General features: G+C 63.3%; 9 protein-coding genes across 9 annotated transcripts; 4 read left to right on the forward strand and 5 right to left on the reverse strand.

Annotated features, from left to right (window-relative positions):
- Positions 1–23: 23 nt before the first annotated feature.
- On the reverse strand, positions 24–1,140 carry LOC62_05G007548 (uncharacterized protein; the record flags this gene model as incomplete). Its single annotated transcript, XM_062774068.1, has 3 exons — positions 24–172; positions 210–1,000; positions 1,040–1,140. 3 exons carry the CDS (start codon positions 1,138–1,140, stop codon positions 24–26), a joined length of 1,041 nt encoding a protein of 346 aa, XP_062630052.1.
- A 1,154-nt stretch (positions 1,141–2,294) lies between these two features.
- On the reverse strand, positions 2,295–3,495 carry LOC62_05G007549 (uncharacterized protein; the record flags this gene model as incomplete). Its single annotated transcript, XM_062774069.1, has 3 exons — positions 2,295–2,404; positions 2,458–3,344; positions 3,383–3,495. The coding sequence occupies 3 exons, from the start codon at positions 3,493–3,495 to the stop codon at positions 2,295–2,297; spliced, it is 1,110 nt and encodes a 369-aa protein (XP_062630053.1).
- Positions 3,496–3,799: 304 nt separating this feature from the next.
- LOC62_05G007550 (uncharacterized protein) lies at positions 3,800–6,161 on the reverse strand. Its single transcript, XM_062774070.1, has 4 exons — positions 5,433–6,161; positions 5,248–5,347; positions 4,187–5,204; positions 3,800–4,102 (listed from the first exon to the last, which is right to left on the reverse strand). Exons 1-4 carry the CDS (start codon positions 5,723–5,725, stop codon positions 3,942–3,944), a joined length of 1,572 nt encoding a protein of 523 aa, XP_062630054.1. The 5' UTR covers positions 5,726–6,161; the 3' UTR covers positions 3,800–3,941.
- A 244-nt stretch (positions 6,162–6,405) lies between these two features.
- On the reverse strand, positions 6,406–10,498 carry LOC62_05G007551 (uncharacterized protein). The gene is made up of 6 exons (XM_062774071.1): positions 10,234–10,498; positions 10,104–10,174; positions 9,967–10,066; positions 7,651–9,937; positions 7,415–7,605; positions 6,406–7,370 (listed from the first exon to the last, which is right to left on the reverse strand). The coding sequence occupies exons 1-6, from the start codon at positions 10,267–10,269 to the stop codon at positions 7,203–7,205; spliced, it is 2,853 nt and encodes a 950-aa protein (XP_062630055.1). The 5' UTR covers positions 10,270–10,498; the 3' UTR covers positions 6,406–7,202.
- Positions 10,499–11,536: 1,038 nt separating this feature from the next.
- Positions 11,537–13,204, forward strand: LOC62_05G007552 (uncharacterized protein; the record flags this gene model as incomplete). The annotated part of the gene is made up of 6 exons (XM_062774072.1): positions 11,537–11,539; positions 11,582–11,652; positions 11,689–11,952; positions 11,991–12,090; positions 12,126–12,389; positions 12,425–13,204. 6 exons carry the CDS (start codon positions 11,537–11,539, stop codon positions 13,202–13,204), a joined length of 1,482 nt encoding a protein of 493 aa, XP_062630056.1.
- Positions 13,205–13,512: 308 nt separating this feature from the next.
- LOC62_05G007553 (uncharacterized protein) lies at positions 13,513–15,741 on the forward strand (the record flags this gene model as incomplete). The annotated part of the gene is made up of 1 exon (XM_062774073.1): positions 13,513–15,741. The coding sequence occupies one exon, from the start codon at positions 13,513–13,515 to the stop codon at positions 15,739–15,741; it is 2,229 nt and encodes a 742-aa protein (XP_062630057.1).
- On the reverse strand, positions 14,987–18,371 carry LOC62_05G007554 (uncharacterized protein). The gene is made up of 7 exons (XM_062774074.1): positions 17,973–18,371; positions 17,765–17,910; positions 17,561–17,718; positions 17,098–17,379; positions 16,988–17,057; positions 16,602–16,935; positions 14,987–16,542 (listed from the first exon to the last, which is right to left on the reverse strand). Exons 1-7 carry the CDS (start codon positions 18,314–18,316, stop codon positions 15,909–15,911), a joined length of 1,968 nt encoding a protein of 655 aa, XP_062630058.1. The 5' UTR covers positions 18,317–18,371; the 3' UTR covers positions 14,987–15,908.
- A 431-nt stretch (positions 18,372–18,802) lies between these two features.
- On the forward strand, positions 18,803–19,363 carry LOC62_05G007555 (uncharacterized protein; the record flags this gene model as incomplete). Its single annotated transcript, XM_062774075.1, has 1 exon — positions 18,803–19,363. The coding sequence occupies one exon, from the start codon at positions 18,803–18,805 to the stop codon at positions 19,361–19,363; it is 561 nt and encodes a 186-aa protein (XP_062630059.1).
- A 426-nt stretch (positions 19,364–19,789) lies between these two features.
- LOC62_05G007556 (uncharacterized protein) lies at positions 19,790–20,540 on the forward strand (the record flags this gene model as incomplete). The annotated part of the gene is made up of 5 exons (XM_062774076.1): positions 19,790–19,857; positions 19,889–19,997; positions 20,035–20,316; positions 20,365–20,492; positions 20,531–20,540. The coding sequence occupies 5 exons, from the start codon at positions 19,790–19,792 to the stop codon at positions 20,538–20,540; spliced, it is 597 nt and encodes a 198-aa protein (XP_062630060.1).
- Positions 20,541–21,153: the final 613 nt, after the last annotated feature.

Below are 21,153 nucleotides of genomic sequence, written 5' to 3' on the forward strand. Positions count from 1 at the left end.
CGGGGGGTTGAGGGAGGGACAATCTATGCCAGCCCCTTGACGGTGTAGAGGGACATTTCGCCCGAGTCGGCATTGAGAGCGCCAATCTTGACGTCCTTGCCGAGTAAGGCCGAGTTTCTCTTGAGGAGCTTGTGGAGGTCGTACGCGACGCCAGATGCGCGCTGTATCGATGCTGAGAAGGGTCAGAACAGCTCACCATACCCACCCACCAGTGTTAGTCACGTAGACGACGGATAACGTGGCGACTCCGGCGCGCGTATACTGGGCAATGAGGGAGCGGATCGAGCCGTGGATCCCGTCCCACGACGGCACGTCGCCGCGGGGCGTAAACTCTAGCGCGGACGTGACGCCCGCATCATCGCGGAGGTCAAAGCGCCACTTGGACGAGTGCGCAAAGTGGACGTTTACGCCGACGCCCGTGGCCCCGGCCACGAGGTACGCCTCGAGCGCGATGCGCGTCTTGACGCGCCACCACGAGTCGGCCATGGCGGCCGAGTCGTCAACCACAAACACGACACGCGCAGGCGGCGGGGGCGAGGGTGGCCGCGACCCGAAGGCATGATCGACGTCGAGGTCGATCGGCGGCGGCGTATCTGGCGGTGGTGGGGCCCGGCGGGACAAGCTCGAGTACACTGCGAGGGTGCGTCTCGCGGGCAGCGACTGGCGCTTGCGGCTGACGAGCGTGGTTGCCTCGGGCGCGTCGTGGGCAAAGCTCAGTCTGATATCCGGGGAGGTCGACCACGGCGGGTTGGTCGCTGGCGGGACGGGGAAGGCGCGCGTGTCGGTCGTTGACGGGGTGGACTTTTGCTCGGCGCTGAGGCGCTTGATCGATATCGAGCGCGACACGCGCGACACCGACTCGCACACGACCGACTGCGGGCGTGGGGGGCGCGGCGGCGGCTCGAGGTCGGGCCGGACGTACCCCGGCGGCGCGGTGAGCCAGGAGTGCCGGTGCGAGTGGCGGCGGGTGCGGACGCTCGGCGGGATGACGGGTGCGATGCTGACTGTCAGTGGGCTGAAGGGAAGGTGGCAGGCTTACTTTGGCACGGGGTACTCGTCTGGGCGGGAGAGACACGGCAGGACAGCCTGGGCGTCGCGTATCGGCGGAGGGCGAATGACCTCGCAGACGTTGATCGCCATGGCGCCTGGCCCGGCGGCGGGAGAGAGCCTGCGCGAGGTGAAGTCGAGTGGGTGGCAGAGTCGAGTGGAGAGAAGGTCGGTCGATATGAAAAGGGCAGACAGCCAGAGGCCAGGCTACAGCTGTATGTGAGGGTGAGGGGGTGTGAGAGAATGCGAAGAGCAAATGTAGTTACAGGGAAAGTGCAACGAGTGTGGGGCGCGGCGGAGTGATGAGGAGTAGGTAACAGGAGAGGTAGTGAGGTGTCGAGGGGTGTAGAGGGGAGTGGCAAGTGATGGGAAAGAGGCAAGAGGAAGACGTGTTGCGTGTGGAAGGAGGGCGTGTGTGTCGAGGGGGCGAGGGCGAGGGGGGCAAGACCGCGGCAGTAGTGATTGTCGCTATCGAAATGGTGGTGCTCGCTGTCGCTGTCGGTGCAACACAAACGAGTGATGGGGCGACAGCGACCCCAACAGACGGCCGAGCATGCCACACGCACCAGACTGGCGATATTGCACAAAGCAGTAGCAGAGTGAGCGAGCAGTCAGCTCAAAGTGGAGTTGGGTAGCAGTCGATGCATTGCACTGCGCGGATAACGCGCGTGCTTGGCCGAGAACATCGCCTATTAAGGAAGTGCGTGTTTCCACTTCAAGTTGAGGCACCGCGACAATGACCCCAGAACATCCCTTGGACCCGGCATCATAGTTACCAAGAGTGGTGATAGCCCATATAGCCCCACTTCGCCTTGCACCAACCACCGGCTAGTAACTGCATCCATGCCCGCGGACATGCTCCATTAGGCAGCGAGCGGCAAGAGCAAGGGGAAGGGATTGCGCATCGCTCCAAGGTTAGTAAGGCCCGCAAAGCAAATCTGCAATGGCGGCCATGCACACCACGTACGCACTCGCCTAGGTGGATGCAGCGGCATTGCTTGTCCTGCTGCATGTGGCGTGTCGATGGCTCCTGCTGTGGCGAAGGATGGCACGACGACGACGGCCAGGTGAGTGCATGGATGTGGCGACAGCGACACTGACAGACAACAGGATACATGTGCATAGAGTGAGCAGACAACACGCTCATAATGGTGACAAGCGACGACGAGACAAGTGCCGCGAGGGCAACTGGCCGGCCCTATGAAAACCCAAGACACTCCTCTTTCTCCTCCATCTTACCCTCCCTGCTACTCCAAGTAACGCTCCAAGCTGGCCATGTTACTGACCAGGCTGTTGGTGTGGCTGCGCTGGAGGCGCTTGAGCAGGGTGACTGGGCGCTGCTGCTCGGACGAGTAACCTGTGCTCGGGGTCAACCACATTCGCCGCCTCCCCACACCAAAAGCCACTCACACCAGTCGCCGACATAGAGGAGGAGCTTGAGCACGCGCATGCCGTCGTCGCCCAGCTGCGCCCAGGAGGGGCCGTACGAGCTGACCATCTTGACGATACGCCGGCGCAGAATGTCGGGCGTCACCGAGGGTCCAACAGGGCGCACGCCATCAAACACGCTCAACAGCTCACGGGGGTGCGTGAGCCCGCGCCCGTAGTTGGCCGAGTTGAGGAAGAAGACGTCGATGCCCAGCTGCCAGGTGTCTTCGGCGGCGGAGACGGTCGCGCCGAGCTCGGTGAGCAGGCGCGCCCAGTACGGCGCCATCGCGACGCCGTCGTTGATCAGCAGGACGACCTGGCGCTTGTGCGGGTCGTAGCTGTGCTCATGGAGCGGGATATCGCGCGTCGCGCCCGGCGTGACCTCCGACTGCGCGCGGGCGCGACTGCGCGGCGTCCCTTGGACTGTGTACACGCGGCGGAGGGTGGGCGTGGGGACGGGCGGCAGCGGCCCACTCGGCGCGGGGTATCGCGGCCCACCTGCGCGCGGCGTCGCACCGACCTTGACGGGCGTGAAGAGCGTCTCGACGGCATCAAAGTACTGGCTCTCGCGCGGCACCGGCGCCTCGTACCCGTCGTGCCCGTGCCCGTGGTCGTTGGTGCTTGCCGCACGGCGATGAGCGCGGGGAGAGCGGGGGTACGGGCTTCCCTCGAGCGCATGCGGCGCGTCGAGGGACACGTTGGCGCTACGCTTGCCGCTCGTGTTCGTGGCCGCGGCGCTCTCGGGGACGAGGAAGGGCGTGTACGGCGGGATGGAGGACACGGTCGCGTACGACGGCGGGCGGGTCGCGCCCGGCCGGCTTGGGGGCGCGAGCTCGGTGGCGACCTGCGCTGGGCGGGGTGGGTTCGAGCTGCGGTTAGTGCCGAAGGGGAAGAGGAAGGGGCTTACCGGGAGCGCTCGCGGCGGCCGGGGAGGGTGGTGAAGAGCTGCAGCATTGAGCGGCGGGGGCGGAGGGGGCGGGAAGATTGGACGGTGGGGTCGGGGTCGGGGTGGCGCGGCATGGGGGTGAGGAGGTGGTGGTGGTGGTGGTGGTGGTGGTGGTGGTGGTGGTGGTGGTGGTGGTGGTGGTGGTGGTGGTGGTGGTGGTGGTGGTGGTGGTGGTGGTGGTGGTGGGTTGTGGTTAAGAGGTGGTGGTGATGGTGGGGTGCGTGGTATGCACGCTGATGGGAGACACGATGCAGCAGGTGGCGACGTGAGTGACAGTCTGGAACTTCTCACCTCACTGCCCACCTGACCGCCTGTCCTCTGCGGTGAACTCGCGCACTCAAAAGTCAATCTGGACAAAATCAGTCGCGCCGTCGCCATGACTGTGCATTATACTACAACACTGCCTGGCGCGCAATCAGCCAGGCACAAGTACTACTCGTCCACCTCACGACGCACCTATCTACAGCACGACCACGCGAATAACCATTGCTGCTCACGAGCCCATGCGCTCCCACTCTTCTCACAACTGCGCGGCGCGCAGCGACATGTTGCCGCTCGAAATGTCGAGCGTGCCCACTTCGAGCAGGTCGACGGGGATGGGGCCGAGCAGGGCGGATGCGACTGAGAGCGCGAGCGAGTCGGACAGGTTCTCGAGGCAGGCGTCGACGGTTTCTGCGGATTCTGGGGGTCGTCAGCACCTTGAAGCTTGCCTCTCGTGTCCGCAGCTCCTCGGCCCGTCGCTGCGCTCCGGGTCGACCGACTCACCGCTGTTCGTCGCATACACCATGGCCAGCCTCATCGTCCCCTTGATGGCGCTCCGCTCAAGCTGCACCAGCACCTCTCTGAGAATCTCGCGCACCCTCGCCCGGATCCTGACGTTCTTCGGCACGGGCCCGCGCGGCTCCAGCCCGGCAAACAGCTCCTCGACCTCGTCGCTCGCCTTGAGGTTCTTGCCGACGCGCTTCGAGTTCATAAAGTAGACGTCGATCCCGAGGCCCCACTCGCGCTCGGCGACCTTGCCCGCTCTGGCGATCTCGTCGCGGGTCGAGCTCCACTCGGGGGTGAGCGGGAGCGAGTCGTCGACGAGCACGATGACCTTTGAGCGCACGGCACGGTGGCCCTCGGACGAGGAGGAAATCAGCGACTCGGCAGTGGACCAGAGGGAGCGCGGCGGCAGCCTGCCCGCGAGACTGTCCGCGTCAGAGTCGTGCTCCTCGTCGTCTTCCGTGTCCGCCTCGAGCGTGTGCATCGCTGCGTCGAGCGACGGGAGCAGCTCGGCGCCGCCATCGCACTCGACCGAACGCATGGTCCACGAGCGGTCGAGGGACGTTTTCGGCTGGGCTTCCGGCTCGACAATCTGCGGGACGGCGAGGGAAGGCGAGAAGCCGATGACGGTGTGCGCCGAGTGGGCGGTGCGGCTGGTGTGCGCGCTCTCTTCCGTCTTGGCTGGCTCGTTGTCGTCGTTGGCCCCCTCGTCGCTCTTGGCCGCCTCGCCCTCGCCCTCGACAGTGTCGTACGCCGTGCCGGGGCGCGAGTCGTCGCTCACCCCGCCCGAGGACGACCCGCTCCCGACAGGCGGGCCGGGGTAAGCGTAGCTGTAGCTGAGCTGGCTGACCCGGCGGGCATTGTACGCGCGCGCGTCCTCGGCAGAGTAGTGCGGGGGCAGGTCGCCGAGCACCTTGGCGTCGTGGAACGACGGCGGCCACTCCATGTCGACGACGCGGCTGGGACCGAGATGGTACAGCAGGCGCACGGCGGCAAAGCTGCGCGCGAACGAGGGGACCTGGGCACCGTCAGCGGGTCGTCCCCATCACGGCGCACAGTACCTTCTTCTCCAGCGCTTCCAGCTTGCGGATGATGCCGGCACGCGACTTGCCGCGCTTGAACTTGTTCTCGACGTACGCGACGACGACAGCGATGGGGTATCTGGGTGTGTCAGCTGCGAGCGAAGCGAGCAGCGGCGCGAGCCGTGCGCGGTACCGTGACCAACGGCGGCGCGGCGCCAACTCACTGCCCATACCCCCCGCCGCGGTAAAGCGAAAGGCACATCAACACCTCGCCAGCGGTCTTGGGCACAGGCAGCGGTGTCGAGCTGCCGGGTAACGCGAGGCTGCTGTTCGAGCGCGAGCGGCCCAGGTCGGCCGTGCTGCTGCCTGCCGTGGTGATGCTCGGCGCGTGCTCGTGCACGCTGGCGTGCATGCTGACTCTGGACGGCGCGCGCGTGGGCGTGCTGGGCGAGTGCGCGTGCGAGGCCGACAGCGGCCGGATGGTGGCGAAGGTTGTCGTGACGGAGGTTATGCCCATTGTGGTGTGGTGGTGTGGTGGGGTGGTGTAGTGTAGTGCAGTCGTCGCTGTCGATGGCGAGGGCAGTGTCGTCGCCGTTGCTCGCGGTCGATGGAGAGGAGCAGAGTCAAGATGGCCCTTCTCAGTGCAGGCTCGAGCAACACAGCCACGGCGCTCGGATCGTCGCTGCTGCTACTGTGGTCGTCGTCGTCGTCGGCGGCGTCGCAGTCGTCGCTATCGCGCCGTCGTCGTCGCACTCGGCCCACTTGTCGGCAAACACGCGTTGTGTGAAGGGCGTTGTTACTTCTCTTCTTCTTCGCCCTCTTCGTCGCCGGCTTCTTGTCAATCTCTCCCCAGCTATAATCTTCACGCTTCACGCGCGTCGGGCGGACACTTAGCGGCCTAGAGTGCTCCGAAGACAACAGTGGACGCCACGCGCCGCGCGCGTGTGAGTGATGGGGTTGGTGGAGCCGGTGGAGTGTTGTTTGCATGGAGCTCTGCTCTCCTCTCCTGTCCTGTACTAGTCGACAGTCGCTGTTGCCCGCTCGACTCTGCCTCCTCGCTCCTCGCCCCGACTGGCTGGCTGGCATCAATCGCCGACGCAGGCGACGCCACGGGCGTTTGCGGGGCCACACACGACACGGTCTGCCGAGGCTCTCTCCCATTCGCCGTGGCGCGAGTCGGCTATGCACAGCGAAGCGCAGCAGTCATGTCATACATGTGGGGCGTGCATGATAAGTATGATACAACGACCGGGTGTGGCATATAGGCTTGCCTGCACTTAGCCCGGCGCAGGCCACGGGCCTGGCGGCAAAGGTGGCATCGGCAGCGGCAGCGGGGGCGACCTCGTCCTCGAGAGGGAGGGTAACCCGACAGGAGGCCACTTGCTTCCTTGCCCCCCAGGTAGCTCGGGTGGCGGGGTGGGGAGCACGCGGGGCGGCGACGGGGCCGCCGCGGCCCACGGCATCGGCGGCGGTGGGGGCGGCGGGGTGTGGTTCGCCCATGCCCCGCCGCGCTCGTCTACCTGGGCTAGCGGAGGGCGATATGCTACAGGCGATCTAGTGGGCGCCGGTGCCCAGGCCGAGGCCGAGGTCGCGTTCTCGTTCGCCCCTCGCCCCTCCCCCTGCCACGACATGCTTCGCGTCACCACAGGCCGGCCTTGCCAAGTTCCCGGGCGTGTGACTTGCGGCACCGGTGCCGGCGGTGCTGACCACTGCCGCTTGATGCGCTCGCCCCATGGCCCACGACGGCGTCGACGCTGCTGCTGCTGCTGTTGTCGGGGTCGCCGCCCACGGATTCTCCCAGCCGCCCACCCCTGCCACCACACTCGCACTCCTCGCCACACTTGCCCTTACTGGCCTTGCTTGCACCGAGTTTGATCTTGCCGCGGGCACAGCTTTTGCCGCCGGCTGCACGCGCTGCACGACTCTTGCATCCTTCACTTGGCCGCTGGGCCCCACCCGCCACCCTACCGTTCAGCACGCTGCAAACTCTGATTCTATGTCGCCGCCTTACGGTCCAACCGCCGGTTGATGCCCCCGAGCAGCACCTTGACGATCAGCTTGGCAGACATTGCCTCGCCGTTGTAGGGCACCGTGTCGACCATATCGCGTACCCCGTGCGCGGCTGCCAGTCCGTCGTCGAGCTCTTGCAGCGCTTCTGTTGCCTGGGCGTGTGAGCTGGACCCCTAGTTGCTTCTTCTTCACTCACCTCTGCATCGTCGCCAATCTGTAGCAGCTGGATGCCTACTTGCGACAGCGGGTAGTCGCCGCGATCGAGGCGCTTGGCGATGGAAATCAGCACGCTCTCCGGATCATCGGTCGGGGCTGATTCAAGTAACGTGGCACGATCAAGTTGAGGCGATGCAGCGAGAGTGCGCAGAAGGACAGGTTTCGCAAACGCTATGTCAGTTCAGTACTGCCAATCCTTGCCCGCACCGCACTCACCGCCGTCGGTAACCACAATCAGGTTCATCGACTTGACCTCGCCCTCCTCGGGATGCGCCGTGGATCGCTCCAGCCGCGCCATGTAGTCGCGGAGAATCGCCTCCATCCGAAGGCCAGTGGGCGTCGCACCATGTGGGTTGAGCCCGGCAAACACATCTTCGACATCCTCGGCTGTTCGCAGATCCTTGCCGACACGTTTTGAGTTCAAGAAGTAGACGTCCAATCCGTCCTCGTCGTACTGCACCGCCTGGGCGACGACGCCCATGATCGCCGTCTTTGCCTGTTCCCATCGCTCGCCCGCCATCGACGTGCTGTCGTCGACCAGGAAGACTGTGTCATAGTCGCGAAGCATCTCCAAGGCATTCTCTCCCCCGACCATGATAGGCGCGGGTTCGGGCGCTGGCGTGCGCAGTGTTGGCGACCTCGCAGGGAGTGGAGGGGGCGGTCCTGGGTTCGAGTATGACGACATCGACGATCCGCCCGGCGAGCTGCCGAACTGCGGCACTGGGAAGGCGACAGGCACAGGAAGCGAGTTGGGGTGGGGCGGCACTGGTGGCGGCGAAGGCGTGTGGGAGCCGAACGATGGGACGCCTGGAACTTCGGGCACGCCTGGGATGCCTGGGACACCCGGGAATGAAGGGACACGGGGGAACGAGGTGTTTCCGAATCCCGGTGCGGCGCTGCCAGTCGGAGCATAGGTAAGTTCTGGCGTGCCGCTGCTCACCGCTGGGCTGTAGCTCTGCCCGCCCGTGTACTGCGACGGCATAGAGCCGATGGTGTTATTCCTCTCTAGGCCTTGCGCGCCCTGGTTGTAGTTTGATGGCAGCGTGTTGTGCCGGTCGAGGCCAGTGTACGACCCGGATGCAGTTCTCCTCTCGATACCATAGCTCGACGCGAGCGAGTTCTGGCGGTCATAGTTGCTCTGGTCAATCGCGCTCGCGACAGACGGGACAGGCAGCGGGCGCCTGGCTCCCGTCGCTGGCGGGAGACCGCCCTGCCAACCTGGTGGAGGACCGTCGGGCGACGCATACGCTGGCCCAAGGGACGGCGGTGGTCCGTTCGGCGCGGCATACTGCGTGTCTCGCGGAGGTAATGTCGGGGGCTGATCGGAGTGGGAGGACGACTGGGCAGACGCGTAGTGCTGGTGGTCATCTGACTGCTCATACTCCTCGCCCTCGCCGACATCAGCCGGCGGCGGTGGAGGGAGCGGTTTGTTTCCATTATGCGGCGACAGCGTGGCTCGTATAGCCGGGGGCGTAACTGGATGTGTCGTGTCCGACGCGAGCACACCCGGCGTTCCCTCCTCGATCGATTGGAGCAGCTCGCGCTCCTCGACCGTCAAGAACGGGTTCCGGCTCTGCATACCAGTGATCTGCGGCCGGAGCGGGGAGTGCGCCGCTGGAACCTGCGAAGGCGAACCCAGCGGCGTCTCCACACTGGCGCGGCGTACCGGCGCCGGGCTCGGCGTCAGCGTCGGCGCGTTGAAGTCGATCGAGCCGAACATGTCCGAGAGGTCATCAGCCTTGGGCGGGGCTGCGAGCTGTGGCGGGGCAGCAGATGACGACGGGCCGGCAGCGCTGCTGCTCGACGCGTGGTTGCTCGGCCCGGCGTTGCTCGGCCCGGCCTCCATGTTGTCCTGGACGCTGCGGCGCAATGCGTCCTCCTCGGCCTGGGCCAAGCTCGCCTGAACCGCGGCCTCGTACTCTAGCCTCTCCTTCTCCGCGCGCATGGAGATGCGCATCGCCTCTTCGAGCTCGCTCTCCTCGCGCGCCTGCCGCTCAGCGTCGTCAATGTTGCTGTCGGCCGACGACTGCCGCTCTGCCCCGTTCGGCGGAGGCGGGCGCGTCTCCTCTTCGCTGCGGCGGGGTGGGGGTGGAGCCGAGTGGCGCGACACGTTGCTCGTCGACCGCTCGATGGCCGCCGCGGCGCCCTCCTCGTCGTCGGGCACGTTCGAGCTCAGCTGTGCCGCCAGCACCTGCGTAGCCTCCGGGTTGGAGTCTTCGAGCGAGTACGGCGGGGGCGGGGGCTCGTCGGTCGGCCCCTCGGGGTCACGCGGGCGCGGCGGCGCTGCTGCAAGCTGTTGCAATCTTGCAGCCGCTGCCCGCGCCTGGGCGGAATGCGATGCCGAGCTGGCTGTACGCTGATGTGTTGTCGTGTTGGTCGTCGTCGAGGCCCGCCGCGCTGTCGTGGTCGTGACCACCGGCGGCGGGGGGCGCAGCACGCGCGACTGGCCGAGGCCGTATGCCCCGCGCACGGCGTAGAACTCGCGTCCGAAGCGAGGGAGCTGCTGTCAGCTTGGCCACAGCGCGTACCCACCTGCCGCTCGAGGATCTCGAGCTTCTGGCTCGTGTCGAGCTTTGTCTTGCCCCGCGCGAGCTTGGTCTCGACATACGAGCGGATGATGGCCTCGGCGTGGCTTTTGTCAGCGGCGCAGGTAGCAAGGCAAAACTCACGCTGGGTCGGTCCGCGCGCGGTTCGACTCGAGCGCAAAGATGACGTCCGACGCCGACAGCATCATGCCGACCTGCAGATAGCGCGTGAGCGACATGTTCTGGTGCAGAGCTTGCAAAGTAGAGGACTTACGGTCGAGGCGCGGTATCCGCCCCCTCCGTACGACATGGTGGGCTGTGGTGGCTAGTATGCGGTGACGACTTGGATGGATGGGCGTCGAGGTCGAGTGCGAAGTCGAGGGGGTGATGCACCAGGGGAGGAGGGCAAGCAAGCTGGGGCGGCGGCGGCGGGCTACGCAGTGTGGGCAGCAGAAATAATGAGATGTGCGTGGGCTCGCTGCTGGTGTCGTCGTCGTGGTCGGCTTCGTCGTCGTCGTCGCGCCGTCTCCGTCGCCGAGTGGTGAGATGGACAATGGAGTGAGTGGGAAGTTGGTCAATGTCACAGCAGTCGTCACACGGCGGAGCCGCCGACCGACGCGAGTCACCAAGCGGTGTTTGCGTCACGCCTCGATGCGCTCGATACCTCCGCTTTCTCGGCGCCGAGGGTGCACCCAGCAAGCACGCACGCCCACCACTTGCTCCACTCTCACCATGCATACCTCACTACTCGCCGATGCATGCGGAGCGTGCAGACGCCGAAGACGAAGCGTTTGTAGCACAGCAGTGTGACGCGAGGGGGTCCCAGGAGCACCGCTTTCGCCGGGCCGGTCCCCCCACCCCCACTCACTGCACCCCACTCGTCTTCACCCGACGTCAGAGGCTGCAAAGGCGCCTCTTTCCACTCTAAAGTGAGCAACTCTCCATTTTACAGTGCACAAAGAGCAACTGGGACGCTGTGGGTCTGTCGACGAGCAACTGTGAGAGTGGCGTGTGACTGACCACGCCAGCTTGTCTCAACTGAGGTTGCTAGATCCCATGCCTCGTCATTGAACACCGAGACGCTTATCGCCCCGCCCCGCCTTGTCCCGCGCGCCAAATGTCGGCAGCACGCACACTGAATCTGACTCTGACTCTCTGCACTGCACTTGCAAGCTCGAAACCCTGTCTGTCGCCTGCACACCTTCACCGCACCGCATGGCTTGGTTCCCCGCAGACTGCGTCATGCTAACGTTGAGCGGTCAGGGGGGTGGGTGCCTTGTTGACTGACCGCTTTCTTGGCAACGACGGCTGGTCCGATGCTGCTGAATCCACAATACGGACTCGCTCACGATGCTAACAACCTTTGACTCTTGCAGCTAACTGTTACAGTCGACACATCGCAGAACTCGACCTAATTCACGACCATGCCTCTCCCCTCCTCCAGCGCCCTGCTCAGCCGCCTCGGCGTCGAAAGGACAAGGGCGGAAGTGACGCCGTTCCAAGCACCCGACGACGCGCCATACCGGAGCACCTCTAGATCATCAACAGGCGGAACAAGTGAAGTACATCAGACGCCCATGGTCAGTTTGCTCTCCTGTTCGCCTCGCCCTGCTAACCTGCAGATCGGGGCGGTCCACTCGCACTCGTACGCCGTCCGCGAGCTTACCTCCTTGCGCTCCGTCCGCCAGCCTTCGTGAGCGTCCCCTACCCCACAGCTAGCTGACACCAGATACCGGCTCGAGGTGATACGGTCGTATGTGCGTGCCAAGATGTCGCGGGCAAAGCACCCCTCCGAGGTGGCCGCCAAGCTCGAGAGCCTCGAGGCCGAGTTTCCGCACTACGACCACACCTTCAGCCTCGTGCGGAAAGAGTCTGGGCTGGACGCGTTTGAAGGCGCGTCGAGGGGCCAGCGGGCCAACACAACCGTCGGGCCGATCGACTCGATGGAGTATCTGCTCAAGTATCTCCGTACCCCAGCGGCTGAGGACCCCGAGTGAGTCAGACCCCGACGACCGGGTGCTGATGTTGTAGAATCGCAGAGGCGTACATTAACAACTACCTCGCCACGAAGCGAGCGCGAGACCTTTCTGGTCCCCAGCTTGTTGACAAGCTCAACATTATCTTGAAGAATGTGAGGAGGCATCTCCAAGCCATGCTGACGGCAAGGCACCGCTGCTCAAAGAGCAGATTGAGGCCATCAAGAGCCAGTTCACGCCAGAAGAACTCGCGGCGATGAAGTCCAAGCCCGAGGTGCTCAGCACGACGGTCGGCGCGATCCACTCGCGCGAGTACCTCCTCTCCAAGCTGGACTCGCGGCACAACAGCAGCACCTGGGCCAACGACTGCATCCGGTCGTACATCATGAACAAGAAGAAGCGCGGCGCGTCCGTCGCGCACATTGACGAAAAGCTCACGATGGTCGAGCAGCTGGTAGGTTGTGTCGTCGTTCGCGGAGCTGACGATAGCGTCGGCAATACGCGCACGAGTTTGTGGCCTGCCGCGTCGAGTTCGGCCTGCCCTTCTCCCGCATCATCACGGACGCCGACCTCAACGGCGCGCCAGTGACGCCCCTGCCAGCGGGGTACGGCAACGTACTGTCCGAGCACAGTGCAGCGGGGCTCGACGCGCAGTTCAGCGGAGCGGCGAGTACGTCCAACTCGCAAACAGTCGCACGGAGCGCCGCGCCGAGCGCGTACCCGCTCCCATATCCGGGCTACGCGCCGCCGACGCACGCGTCCCCGCCACCAGTCCCACCGCCACCGCAGCGGACGTACATTGCTCCAGCAGTGACCCGGCTCGAGGACGACACGGCGACGCAGCACGGCGAAGCGCTGCCGGCGTACACGCTCGAAGACGCCGAGTGCGAGGCCGCCGTGCGGATAGGGCAGGCACAGGCAAGAGCAACGGTGGCAGTGGGGGGAACGGCAAGCCGAGCCCCCGACACGGCAGTCCCCGACAGCACGGCCGACCTGCTCGCGCGGCTCCGGCTAGCGGAGGAGGCGCAGGCGCAGGCCGAGGCGGCGCGGCGCGACCTCGAAGCGCGCCTCGCTGCTGCCGAGGCGGCGGCACTGGCCAAGACAGGCGCGAACCCCATGGCGAACCCCACGCCCGCCGACGCCGCCAAGCCGCCACTCGCACAGCTCCTCGTCTCACAGTACATGGTTGCGTCTGATGCTCCAACAAACGCCGCTGCCCAACCCTCGCCAGCGTCGGCGAGTCTGGGTACACCACACCCACAGCAGTGACCTCTGCCTCCCATGACCAAACCAGTCGCAGGATCCTTGTTGTACCGTTTAGCAGGACGTATTCCACGTGATAATACAGCGGTGGTGGGATCAACGCTGGTGGGCAGTGAGTGACGTCTGGCCGACTGAGTCTATTTCCGTCTTCATTGTGCCTTGCTCGATGACCTCCATCTCTGCTTGCCGCGGCACTCTGTCGTCACCTGAGGTGAACAGAGGCGGGCATCAAGACCACCAGCAGCAGCAGCAAAGCGCACGACTAACGAGATACTCATCACTGACATGCTCGTTCGTTCGTCCACTCACGCATCATGTCCTACTATCCATACGCGCCGCCGCCGCCGCCAGGAGGAGGACCATACTCGCACCTCCCTCCGCCCCCTCCGCCGGCAGGAGCGTACTCGCACCTCCCTCCCCCGCCACCACAGGCAGGATACTACCCTCCACCACCAGCACCAGCGGCACATCCCCCTCCTCCTGGTCCTTACTCGTCACCGCCTGGCGGCTACGCCCATGCCTCGCCACCGCCACCACCCGGCAGGCCCCTGCCGCCGAGCCAGGCCAGCACCCACCCCCACCACCAGCACGCGGGCCACGACCACCACGGCTTCGCGAGCACGTATCATGGTACCAGCAGCGGGGGTAGCGGTGCCCCGCCTCACCAGCCCCCGGCCCTGTCCCCGCCGCTCTCGCCTTACACATCTACTCGCGCCCTCCCTCCCCCACCTGCGGCAGCTGTGCTCCCGAGCCCTCCCTTAACTTCTGCCGATGACCTTGTGTCGCGCATGGGCTCGATGGCCATAGCGCCGAGCGCTACACCCACGGCCGCGAGCTCTACCCCCACCGCCGCAAGCTCCACAGCCATCGCCCCCAGCTCCTCGTTCACTAGGATCCCCACAATGCTACACGAAGCCGGGTTTGGCCCTACGACGCTTGCGTGGCGCCTCGAGGAGCAGTCCCGCACGCCCATGACCTTCTATCGCTTCGGCTCGTTCGCCAACATGCCCATGTGTGCGGGATGCTTCAACGAGGTCAGCGGCCCGCTCATGGCGCAGTTCCAGGCGTACCACGCCGACCCGGGCACCTGTTGCTGGTGGGATACCCCGAGAATGCGCAAGCTTGTCGCGGCCGGCAAGCGCGACGAGATGGAGCACTTCCTCGCTCATCGCGCCACCGTCAAGCTGTGCATCGGCTCTGCGGGAATCACGGATGCGCGGCCATTCTACAGGGTGCCGGGGCAACAGGACATGATGGTCTGCGCGGGATGCTACGAGGACTATATCCTAGCGACCATGCCCAACGCCAACTGGCAAGTGGGCTCCCAGACCCAGCCCGGCTGGATCTGCGACCTCGGAGCCCCGGCGTGCGCGTACGCGTGGGAGAAGCTGGGCCTCGACGCGTGGATCCGCCTATCGCAGCATCGCCTGTCGTTGCCCGCGTGCGACGGAGGCGAGGTGCAAGGTGCCTCGCGCAAGTGGTATACCACCAAGCAAGCCATCCCCGGCCTGGTCATCTGCGAAGAATGCTACTTGGACCGAATCGCATACCGCAGCGCCTTTGCAGACGAGTTTGTTCCTGCGCCTCCGTTCGACCGAGGCGCCTGCGATCTCTTCGGCACCCTTTCCAATCTGTGGACATGGACCCTCGGCGATGGCGACTTCCAACGATTCATTCACTATGCTCGCATTGGCCTGCCCATGCCGGCGTGTACAAGGGAGGGAGGTTCCACAGACGGGTGGATCACTCTTACCGGACCAACTACCGACTTTGTTGCTTGCACCACTTGTGCGACCCGAAACATCGAGCCTTTGGGCCTGCAGCCCTTCTTTACTCGCGTACCTCTGGGGGGAACAGGCATCTGTGATCTTGGCTTCCCTCTCCACACCAGTGGTCCCCTTCTGAGCATGTTGCGCGAAAGCGTCAATCTCGGTCTGTGGCGATTTGACAACTTCGCAAGGCGCATCACAAGCCTCCCCGCCTGCCCCTTGATCGAACACCCCACGGGAGCCACATGGTACGGCTGGGACCAACTACACATCTGCCCTCAATGCTGGGAGGCATTCGCCGTGGCGAGTCCACTGGCCGCCCAAGCACCCATTCGAGGGGTGGTTCTAGAGCAAGCCGTCATCTGCGCCCTGTGGACTCCTCGCATGCGCGGACTCTGGTGGCAGACATGCCTTGGTTCCATGACGCTCACCGAGCTCTTAAACTTCGCCACGGTGCGCGAGCAAGTCTACGCCAACACCATCATGAAGAGCAAGCACGAAGTCCGAATGGCGTCGCTAGAACACCAGCGGGCCATGTCCAAGATGCAGTTTGGCCTCATGGGAAAAATGGGCGATAACATTATTGGCGCAGCTGGTGGAACAGACTACCTATACAGCGGCCCCGGGTATAGCGAGTACAACACGGCATCTGGAGCTGAAGCGGCATTCGACTTCAGGAAAGGTCAACGCATGGGCATGTCGGCGAACATTCACATGGCAAATGCGATGGAGCGAATGAAGTTGAGCTTTGCCGAGTTTGACAAAGTGGCATGAGGGGGTGATAGGGGTGTATCATGGGGTCGAGCGCTGGCCTGTTCTGTAGTATGTAGAGGAAGCAAGCGAACAATGCGAGGCGCCGAAGGTGTCATTGTCCATCGCGACGCCGATACATATCCATAGCTGTTTCTGCCTCTTCACTTTGAAGGATGGGTTTCAAAATTTCAATCCAAGCCGACCATGTGGTGGATCCAGGACCCGAGGTCGTCGTCGGCTGGCTCCTCATCCTCGTCCACCTGGCCCGCCCTCTGAAATGTGCGCCACATTCGAGCAGCATAGGAATGCTGGCCGCCGATTCGCCCAGGGTAACGGTGGTTGTGGGCATATCGGCTTGTGTGCAGCTCGTGTTTCGCCTCGGACCGGAACATGAAGCACAGTGGCGGGTGCGTGATAGCTCTGTCGAGTTCAACAACCCTTCCCTGAACCAGAACAGGTGCCTGTGCACCCTCGTCCTGATAGTGGAGCAGCTCGGACTCGGATGTGGCGGCGGACAACACATCAAGCGACACGATCCCCGAGTGAGTAAATCGCGGCACACGACCGTCCTTAAGGCGACGGGCAAAGCCGGGTGGTCGTTTGTCGGAGTAGTCCTCTGCCCACTCGCTATCCAGAGCCAGCGCAGCCTTCTCGGCATCACTCTGAACACGTGGAGCCGGGTCGCCGCCATATGTCAGGCGATCCCGCTCTTTACGAGTTTCAACCTCTGGCTCGCAAGCAAAGTAGGTTTTCAGTGAGAAGGCAAGAGCCGAGCGGAGGGATACGAACGACTTGTCAAACGTGGGTACGTCGTCTCGGCGTCTGGAAGGGGGTCAGCTTGTTGCAGAGGGGCGAAGGGAATCATCAGAGACACGACTCACATCGGGACGGAGATTTGAAACTCGTACACCTCCTTTGGCTCCTTGAACCGATACTGGGTCGGTGACTGACCGCGGAAAATGACCCCGCGAGGCTGCTTGACCGGTTGCGCCGTCTCGTCAGGCGCCATTAACATTTGAGAGGCCTCGGACCAGTGGCGACTGTTGGTCTGGCCAGCACCCAGGGCCACACCGAGACTCTTGATGTCGTCCTCGTCCATCTTGTTGATGAGCCAAGGGTACGTGTTGAGAGTGACATGGTGGAAAGACAAGAACATGGGATACTCTGATCCGTTGCCGGCGCGAGTGACAGTGACATTGAGCGTGGTGTTGCGTCCTGTGCATTGGGTCAGTTACATGTCCTGGTGCCGTGCACATGTGAGCCTCACCTTGAACTATGTTCTCCTCCGTGTCAGCCTTTGCAAAGGAAATGTGGAACTGCGCCAAGTTGCCCACGTCCTGAGTAGGGTAAGCAAGTCAGAATACTCGGGAGGCTTACGCATTGTGGTGCTGGCGGAGCAATGGGACCTTCCTCGAATCGAATGTCTGGAGAGGACCCGTTGGTCTCGCCGGTGGGTTCATCGACGTCAGTCGAGTTGGACCGAGGCGAGACCAAATCGAGCTTCTTTGGCCAGTCTGACTCTGGGAGATGCTTCTTGATCGGCGAGGTCGGCGATTGCATGGGTGTGAAGGCTGTATATCCTGCAGGAATGTACGCCTTTGAACCATCACGATGCGTGGCCATGACATAGTACTCGAGGAGAGTCTCTAACCACACATGCTAGGAGCCCGTCAGCAAAAACCAAGTTGCTACCCAATTCTCTCGACTTGCCGACTTCTCGGGGTCACCGCCGAAGATGCCATGACTCGGATCACCTATCGGAGGAAACTGACGAGCATTAGCTCAGAGGCGCAATGTAGTGCATGTAGCTTCGTCAATGTGCCCATGTACCGGTACTCACGTTGGTGTTTGGCATGACGACCGAGAACGACGATGTTGAGTCGAGCCATTCTCCATCGAGCCAGCTCTCCGGCGAGATTTCGAGGGTGAGGTTGGTGTCGAAGACTGGCCGTTCTACACCTTCCAACTTCCACCTCAATGGACTCTGGAGCTCCTGGTCTGTAGCCAGCATCAACAACCATGGCCACGAGGAGAAATCACGTACAGTACGCTATCATGGCTTGGCTGAAGGGATCCTCTCCTCCGAACGGTGAGTAGCCACCTAACATATCTGACTGGGGGTTTGTAGCGGTCGTGTGGTTGAAATCTTCGTGCCGAGGCCTCTTTGGCGCAGGGCCAATGTTGGGAGACCTACATGATTGTCAGCGGCTACTCGAGGGAGGCTGCACCCGCTGCCAGCATACCCAACGCACTTCAGCTTTGAGCTTGCGCGCTCCTTGAACACCAGGCCGACGCTCCAGTCGACAATGTCTTTGCAGCCAACGCCGTTGGCCGAGATTCGAACGTCGGCAGGTACGATGGTGTTCGGCACCAGGTCTGGGGAGCGGACCCAGGCGAGAATGGTGCAATTCCATGACGAGGGGACAGGTGGCGGGGGTGACACATGCGTATGGCATTCGGGGAGCGTTGCATCCAGCCCCGATGTCGGTGGTGTAGTTGCAGGCGCTTCCAAGGGCTTCTGGGCCATGAACGGGAGTCGGAATGGGAAGGCCACGGCAGCTGTCGAGCCCAGCAGGAGATATGGAAGCCACACCATGGTGGATGTGCGTGGGGGACTTGGGGGGATGGGGAAGAGCAAGTGATATCGAGTCAGCTAGCCGGATTATGTAGGACCTGTTCGTGTGAATGGCGTTAGGCGACTTGTTGTGCCTGTGGGTGGCGGCGACGACATGCGGGACTGGCTGGTTGGGGCTCCTAGGCACAGCCGAGGTACCACATGCAGCACTAGGGCGTCAACCTCGGCTCCACTGCGCTCAAGGCAAGGATGATGCGTGCATGCCAACCGGTGGCACAAAAGGTTTTATGTACTGCGGAAGGGTCATGTAGGATGACTGCATCGTGGGATAGGGCTGTCTGTGCGAGGGAGGGCAGCGCCTCGCAGGGCAGTACACCGAGCCAAGCTGGCCCGAACACCGATAAGAGAACTAATTGGCCGAGAGATTCAAGTGAACGACAGTATCCTCATGCTGATGATGGAGGGGGACTGTGAGCTCTTACTCTCAACGTCTGGGGTTGCTCCTTCATGGTCACTGGCTCGCTGTATCAACCGCCCAGCTACTACTCACTGACTCGAGTTCGCCTTCGTCGAACGTGCATCGTGCCTAAAGCGTTGGCTTGGCAAGTCACTGCGTTCCGGATAGCGGAACTGGAACAGCGTGTGGTCCAGCTCAACCGCGACGTGCAGGCTGCCCGCAAGGACCGCGACGATGTCAATTTTCGCTACGACCAGTTCAAGCTCGCAGTCGAGCAGGGGAAGCGCATATCTCGTCGGGACCATAAGGACGCCGCGCACGGCGAAGTTGAGGAGCTACGACGCCGCGTCCGCGAGCTCGAGGGGCACAATGAGGACTTGCAGGCCCGTCTCCAGCTGGCGTTCGAGGAGGAAGAGACGTTCCAGGGTGAGTGCTTGCGGGATGTGCGAGATCGAGTGCACAGCAAGATGTTTGCCGGGGAGACGCTCGAGCGCGCGGAGATGCGCGAGCGGAAGAGCTGGTTTGGACGGTGGGTTTGCGTCGCGGTCAGCGCTGACTCAAGGCCACGGCGGAAGGGAGGGCTGTCAATCATGGACATGCTCCCGGCATAGGGCGGCTACATGGGGAGGTCACGCGGAGATGCAGTATTGTTGTGTAGGATCATAGCTGCTGATGGATCAGGTGCATTGAGGAGTTGGAGCAGGCCGCGAGCCGAAATTCCGAGTCGGCCTCGCGAGCGCTCGCTCCGACGGAGGTGTGCACAGCCATGCAACCAGCCCTCGTCGCCGTGTCCGCCCTCGTCGGCATAACGGTCACCTGGTACTGCGCCGCACCGCAAGCAGCCGGTGGTGTCGAGCGTGCCGACCGGCCGAGAAGGGTGTGCATCGCATGGTACCTTGGAGTCTCTTGGCGTGTGGTGGCTTTTGTGCCTGACGAGCGACAATGTGGCCATGACGTGACGGCGGATCTGTGGCTTTTAACATCAACCATTCCAACCCGTCTCCGTCTACGTACCATACATACCACACACTGTCGCCATGTCCTCGTCATCATCGGCCCAACGCTATAGGGCACTGTACACGCCACTCCTCCCCGCCCACCGATAGTGAGTGCGCAAACGACGCTACTGACCCCAGCCACGACTTTGACCACGTGAAGCGGTTCATCGACCTCACCGTGTCTGAGGCGCGCACGGGCGCGGGGTACTCCGGCGCCGCGGGCCTACTGCAAGCGCTCCGAGAAGACGTAGGTACAGCAGCTCAAAGGTTCGCACTGACGGTAGCTCGTGGAGAACGTTTCTGGTATCACGCGGGGGCTACGATATCTGGACGCCAAGCTGGGGGCGGACGAGATGCGGAGCGCGAATGGCGAGGACGCCGCGCCGCCAGCATACTCGCGATCGCTGGAACTCCAGCCCACCATCCCCCCCGAAGCGACGAGCGATATGGCCATCGTGCGCATTGCCGAGCTGGAAGCGCGCGTCCTCCAGCTGAGTCGGGACGCGGCGAGCGCCAATATCGCCAGAGAGGAGGCCGAGACGAATGTCTCTTCTTTGCATGCGAGGGTGCGCCAGCTCAAGGTGGCGGGAGAGGGGCTGGAGTCCTGCCTCCAGGCTGCTCTTGAGGAAGTGGAGAGGGAAAGGAGCCAATCTGGTTCTCCAGCTACGCACGCGCGGGAGGGCAAAGGTGGCTCAGTGGAGACGGGACCGAACGAAGGAAAGCGGCGCTTGTTCCAATTTCGGTGGGTGCCCTGCGTGCCCTCTATTCTGACGTCCCCAGCTCGAAGTAGAACCAATAATGATAGAAGGAGAAGAGAATGTACATAATGCTGTTTAGAGAGGCGCTGAGCAGTTTGTAGGCATACCGAATGAACACACCGTCGTCGGACCCACGGAAAGAAGGCGTAAATGTGACTCACACGCTGCAGCAATACAAGACGAAGCTAGTGCCACGATACTGCCGATGCAGCCGAGTTCAGTGCCTTCGAGACACCGCCTTCAAGGCAGACTCTTGGCCAAGTCGGAGGCCTGGACTCGGGCATGTCTACAAAAGGCCGCCGCCACCTGCACATGTGCACCACAACCCCCGCAGCGCATCACAATGGCACCACCCACAACAAACACACACCTGAGCAGAACTATGCCCCCTCACACGGCTCCAACACAGTACCATACATTGCCGGAGGTGCGGTTAGCACTGCAGCGCCAAACCTCGAACGAGTGAGTCGCGTCGAGGCACCACTGCCAACACCACACAGCGCCTGCGTGGCAATCGTGATGGACTACCTCATGTTCAAGGAGACCCGCCCCACTGGGGGGCTACGGAGGGAGGTATACCTCGATTACAAGCTGAGGAGGATGGAGCGTGAAGTGGGTAGGCGCGTCTCGAGGAAGGCTGACTCC

This window comes from Vanrija pseudolonga, chromosome 5 (assembly GCF_020906515.1).
Source record: "Vanrija pseudolonga chromosome 5, complete sequence".
Taxonomy (NCBI): Eukaryota; Fungi; Basidiomycota; class Tremellomycetes; order Trichosporonales; family Trichosporonaceae; genus Vanrija; species Vanrija pseudolonga.

What these genes read in the sequence shown, in the direction of transcription:
- LOC62_05G007550 (XM_062774070.1), bottom strand. Translation starts at nt 5,725, where the DNA reads ATGGGCATAACCTCCGTCACGACAACCTTCGCCACCATCCGGCCGCTG. An exon ending in CGCGGCGGGGGGTATGGGCA is followed by an intron (nt 5,348 to 5,432) that starts GTGAGTTGGCGC and finishes TGACACACCCAG; the next exon opens with ATACCCCATCGCTGTCGTCG. An exon ending in TGGAAGCGCTGGAGAAGAAG is followed by an intron (nt 5,205 to 5,247) that starts GTACTGTGCGCC and finishes GACGGTGCCCAG; the next exon opens with GTCCCCTCGTTCGCGCGCAG.
- LOC62_05G007551 (XM_062774071.1), bottom strand. Translation starts at nt 10,269, where the DNA reads ATGTCGTACGGAGGGGGCGGATACCGCGCCTCGACC. An exon ending in GCGGATACCGCGCCTCGACC is followed by an intron (nt 10,175 to 10,233) that starts GTAAGTCCTCTA and finishes CGCTATCTGCAG; the next exon opens with GTCGGCATGATGCTGTCGGC. An exon ending in AGATTGGCGACGATGCAGAG is followed by an intron (nt 7,371 to 7,414) that starts GTGAGTGAAGAA and finishes TCACACGCCCAG; the next exon opens with GCAACAGAAGCGCTGCAAGA.
- LOC62_05G007554 (XM_062774074.1), bottom strand. Translation starts at nt 18,316, where the DNA reads ATGGTGTGGCTTCCATATCTCCTGCTGGGCTCGACAGCTGCCGTGGCC. An exon ending in CGCGCAAGCTCAAAGCTGAA is followed by an intron (nt 17,911 to 17,972) that starts GTGCGTTGGGTA and finishes ACAATCATGTAG; the next exon opens with GTCTCCCAACATTGGCCCTG. An exon ending in GGAGGAGAACATAGTTCAAG is followed by an intron (nt 16,936 to 16,987) that starts GTGAGGCTCACA and finishes CCCAATGCACAG; the next exon opens with GACGCAACACCACGCTCAAT.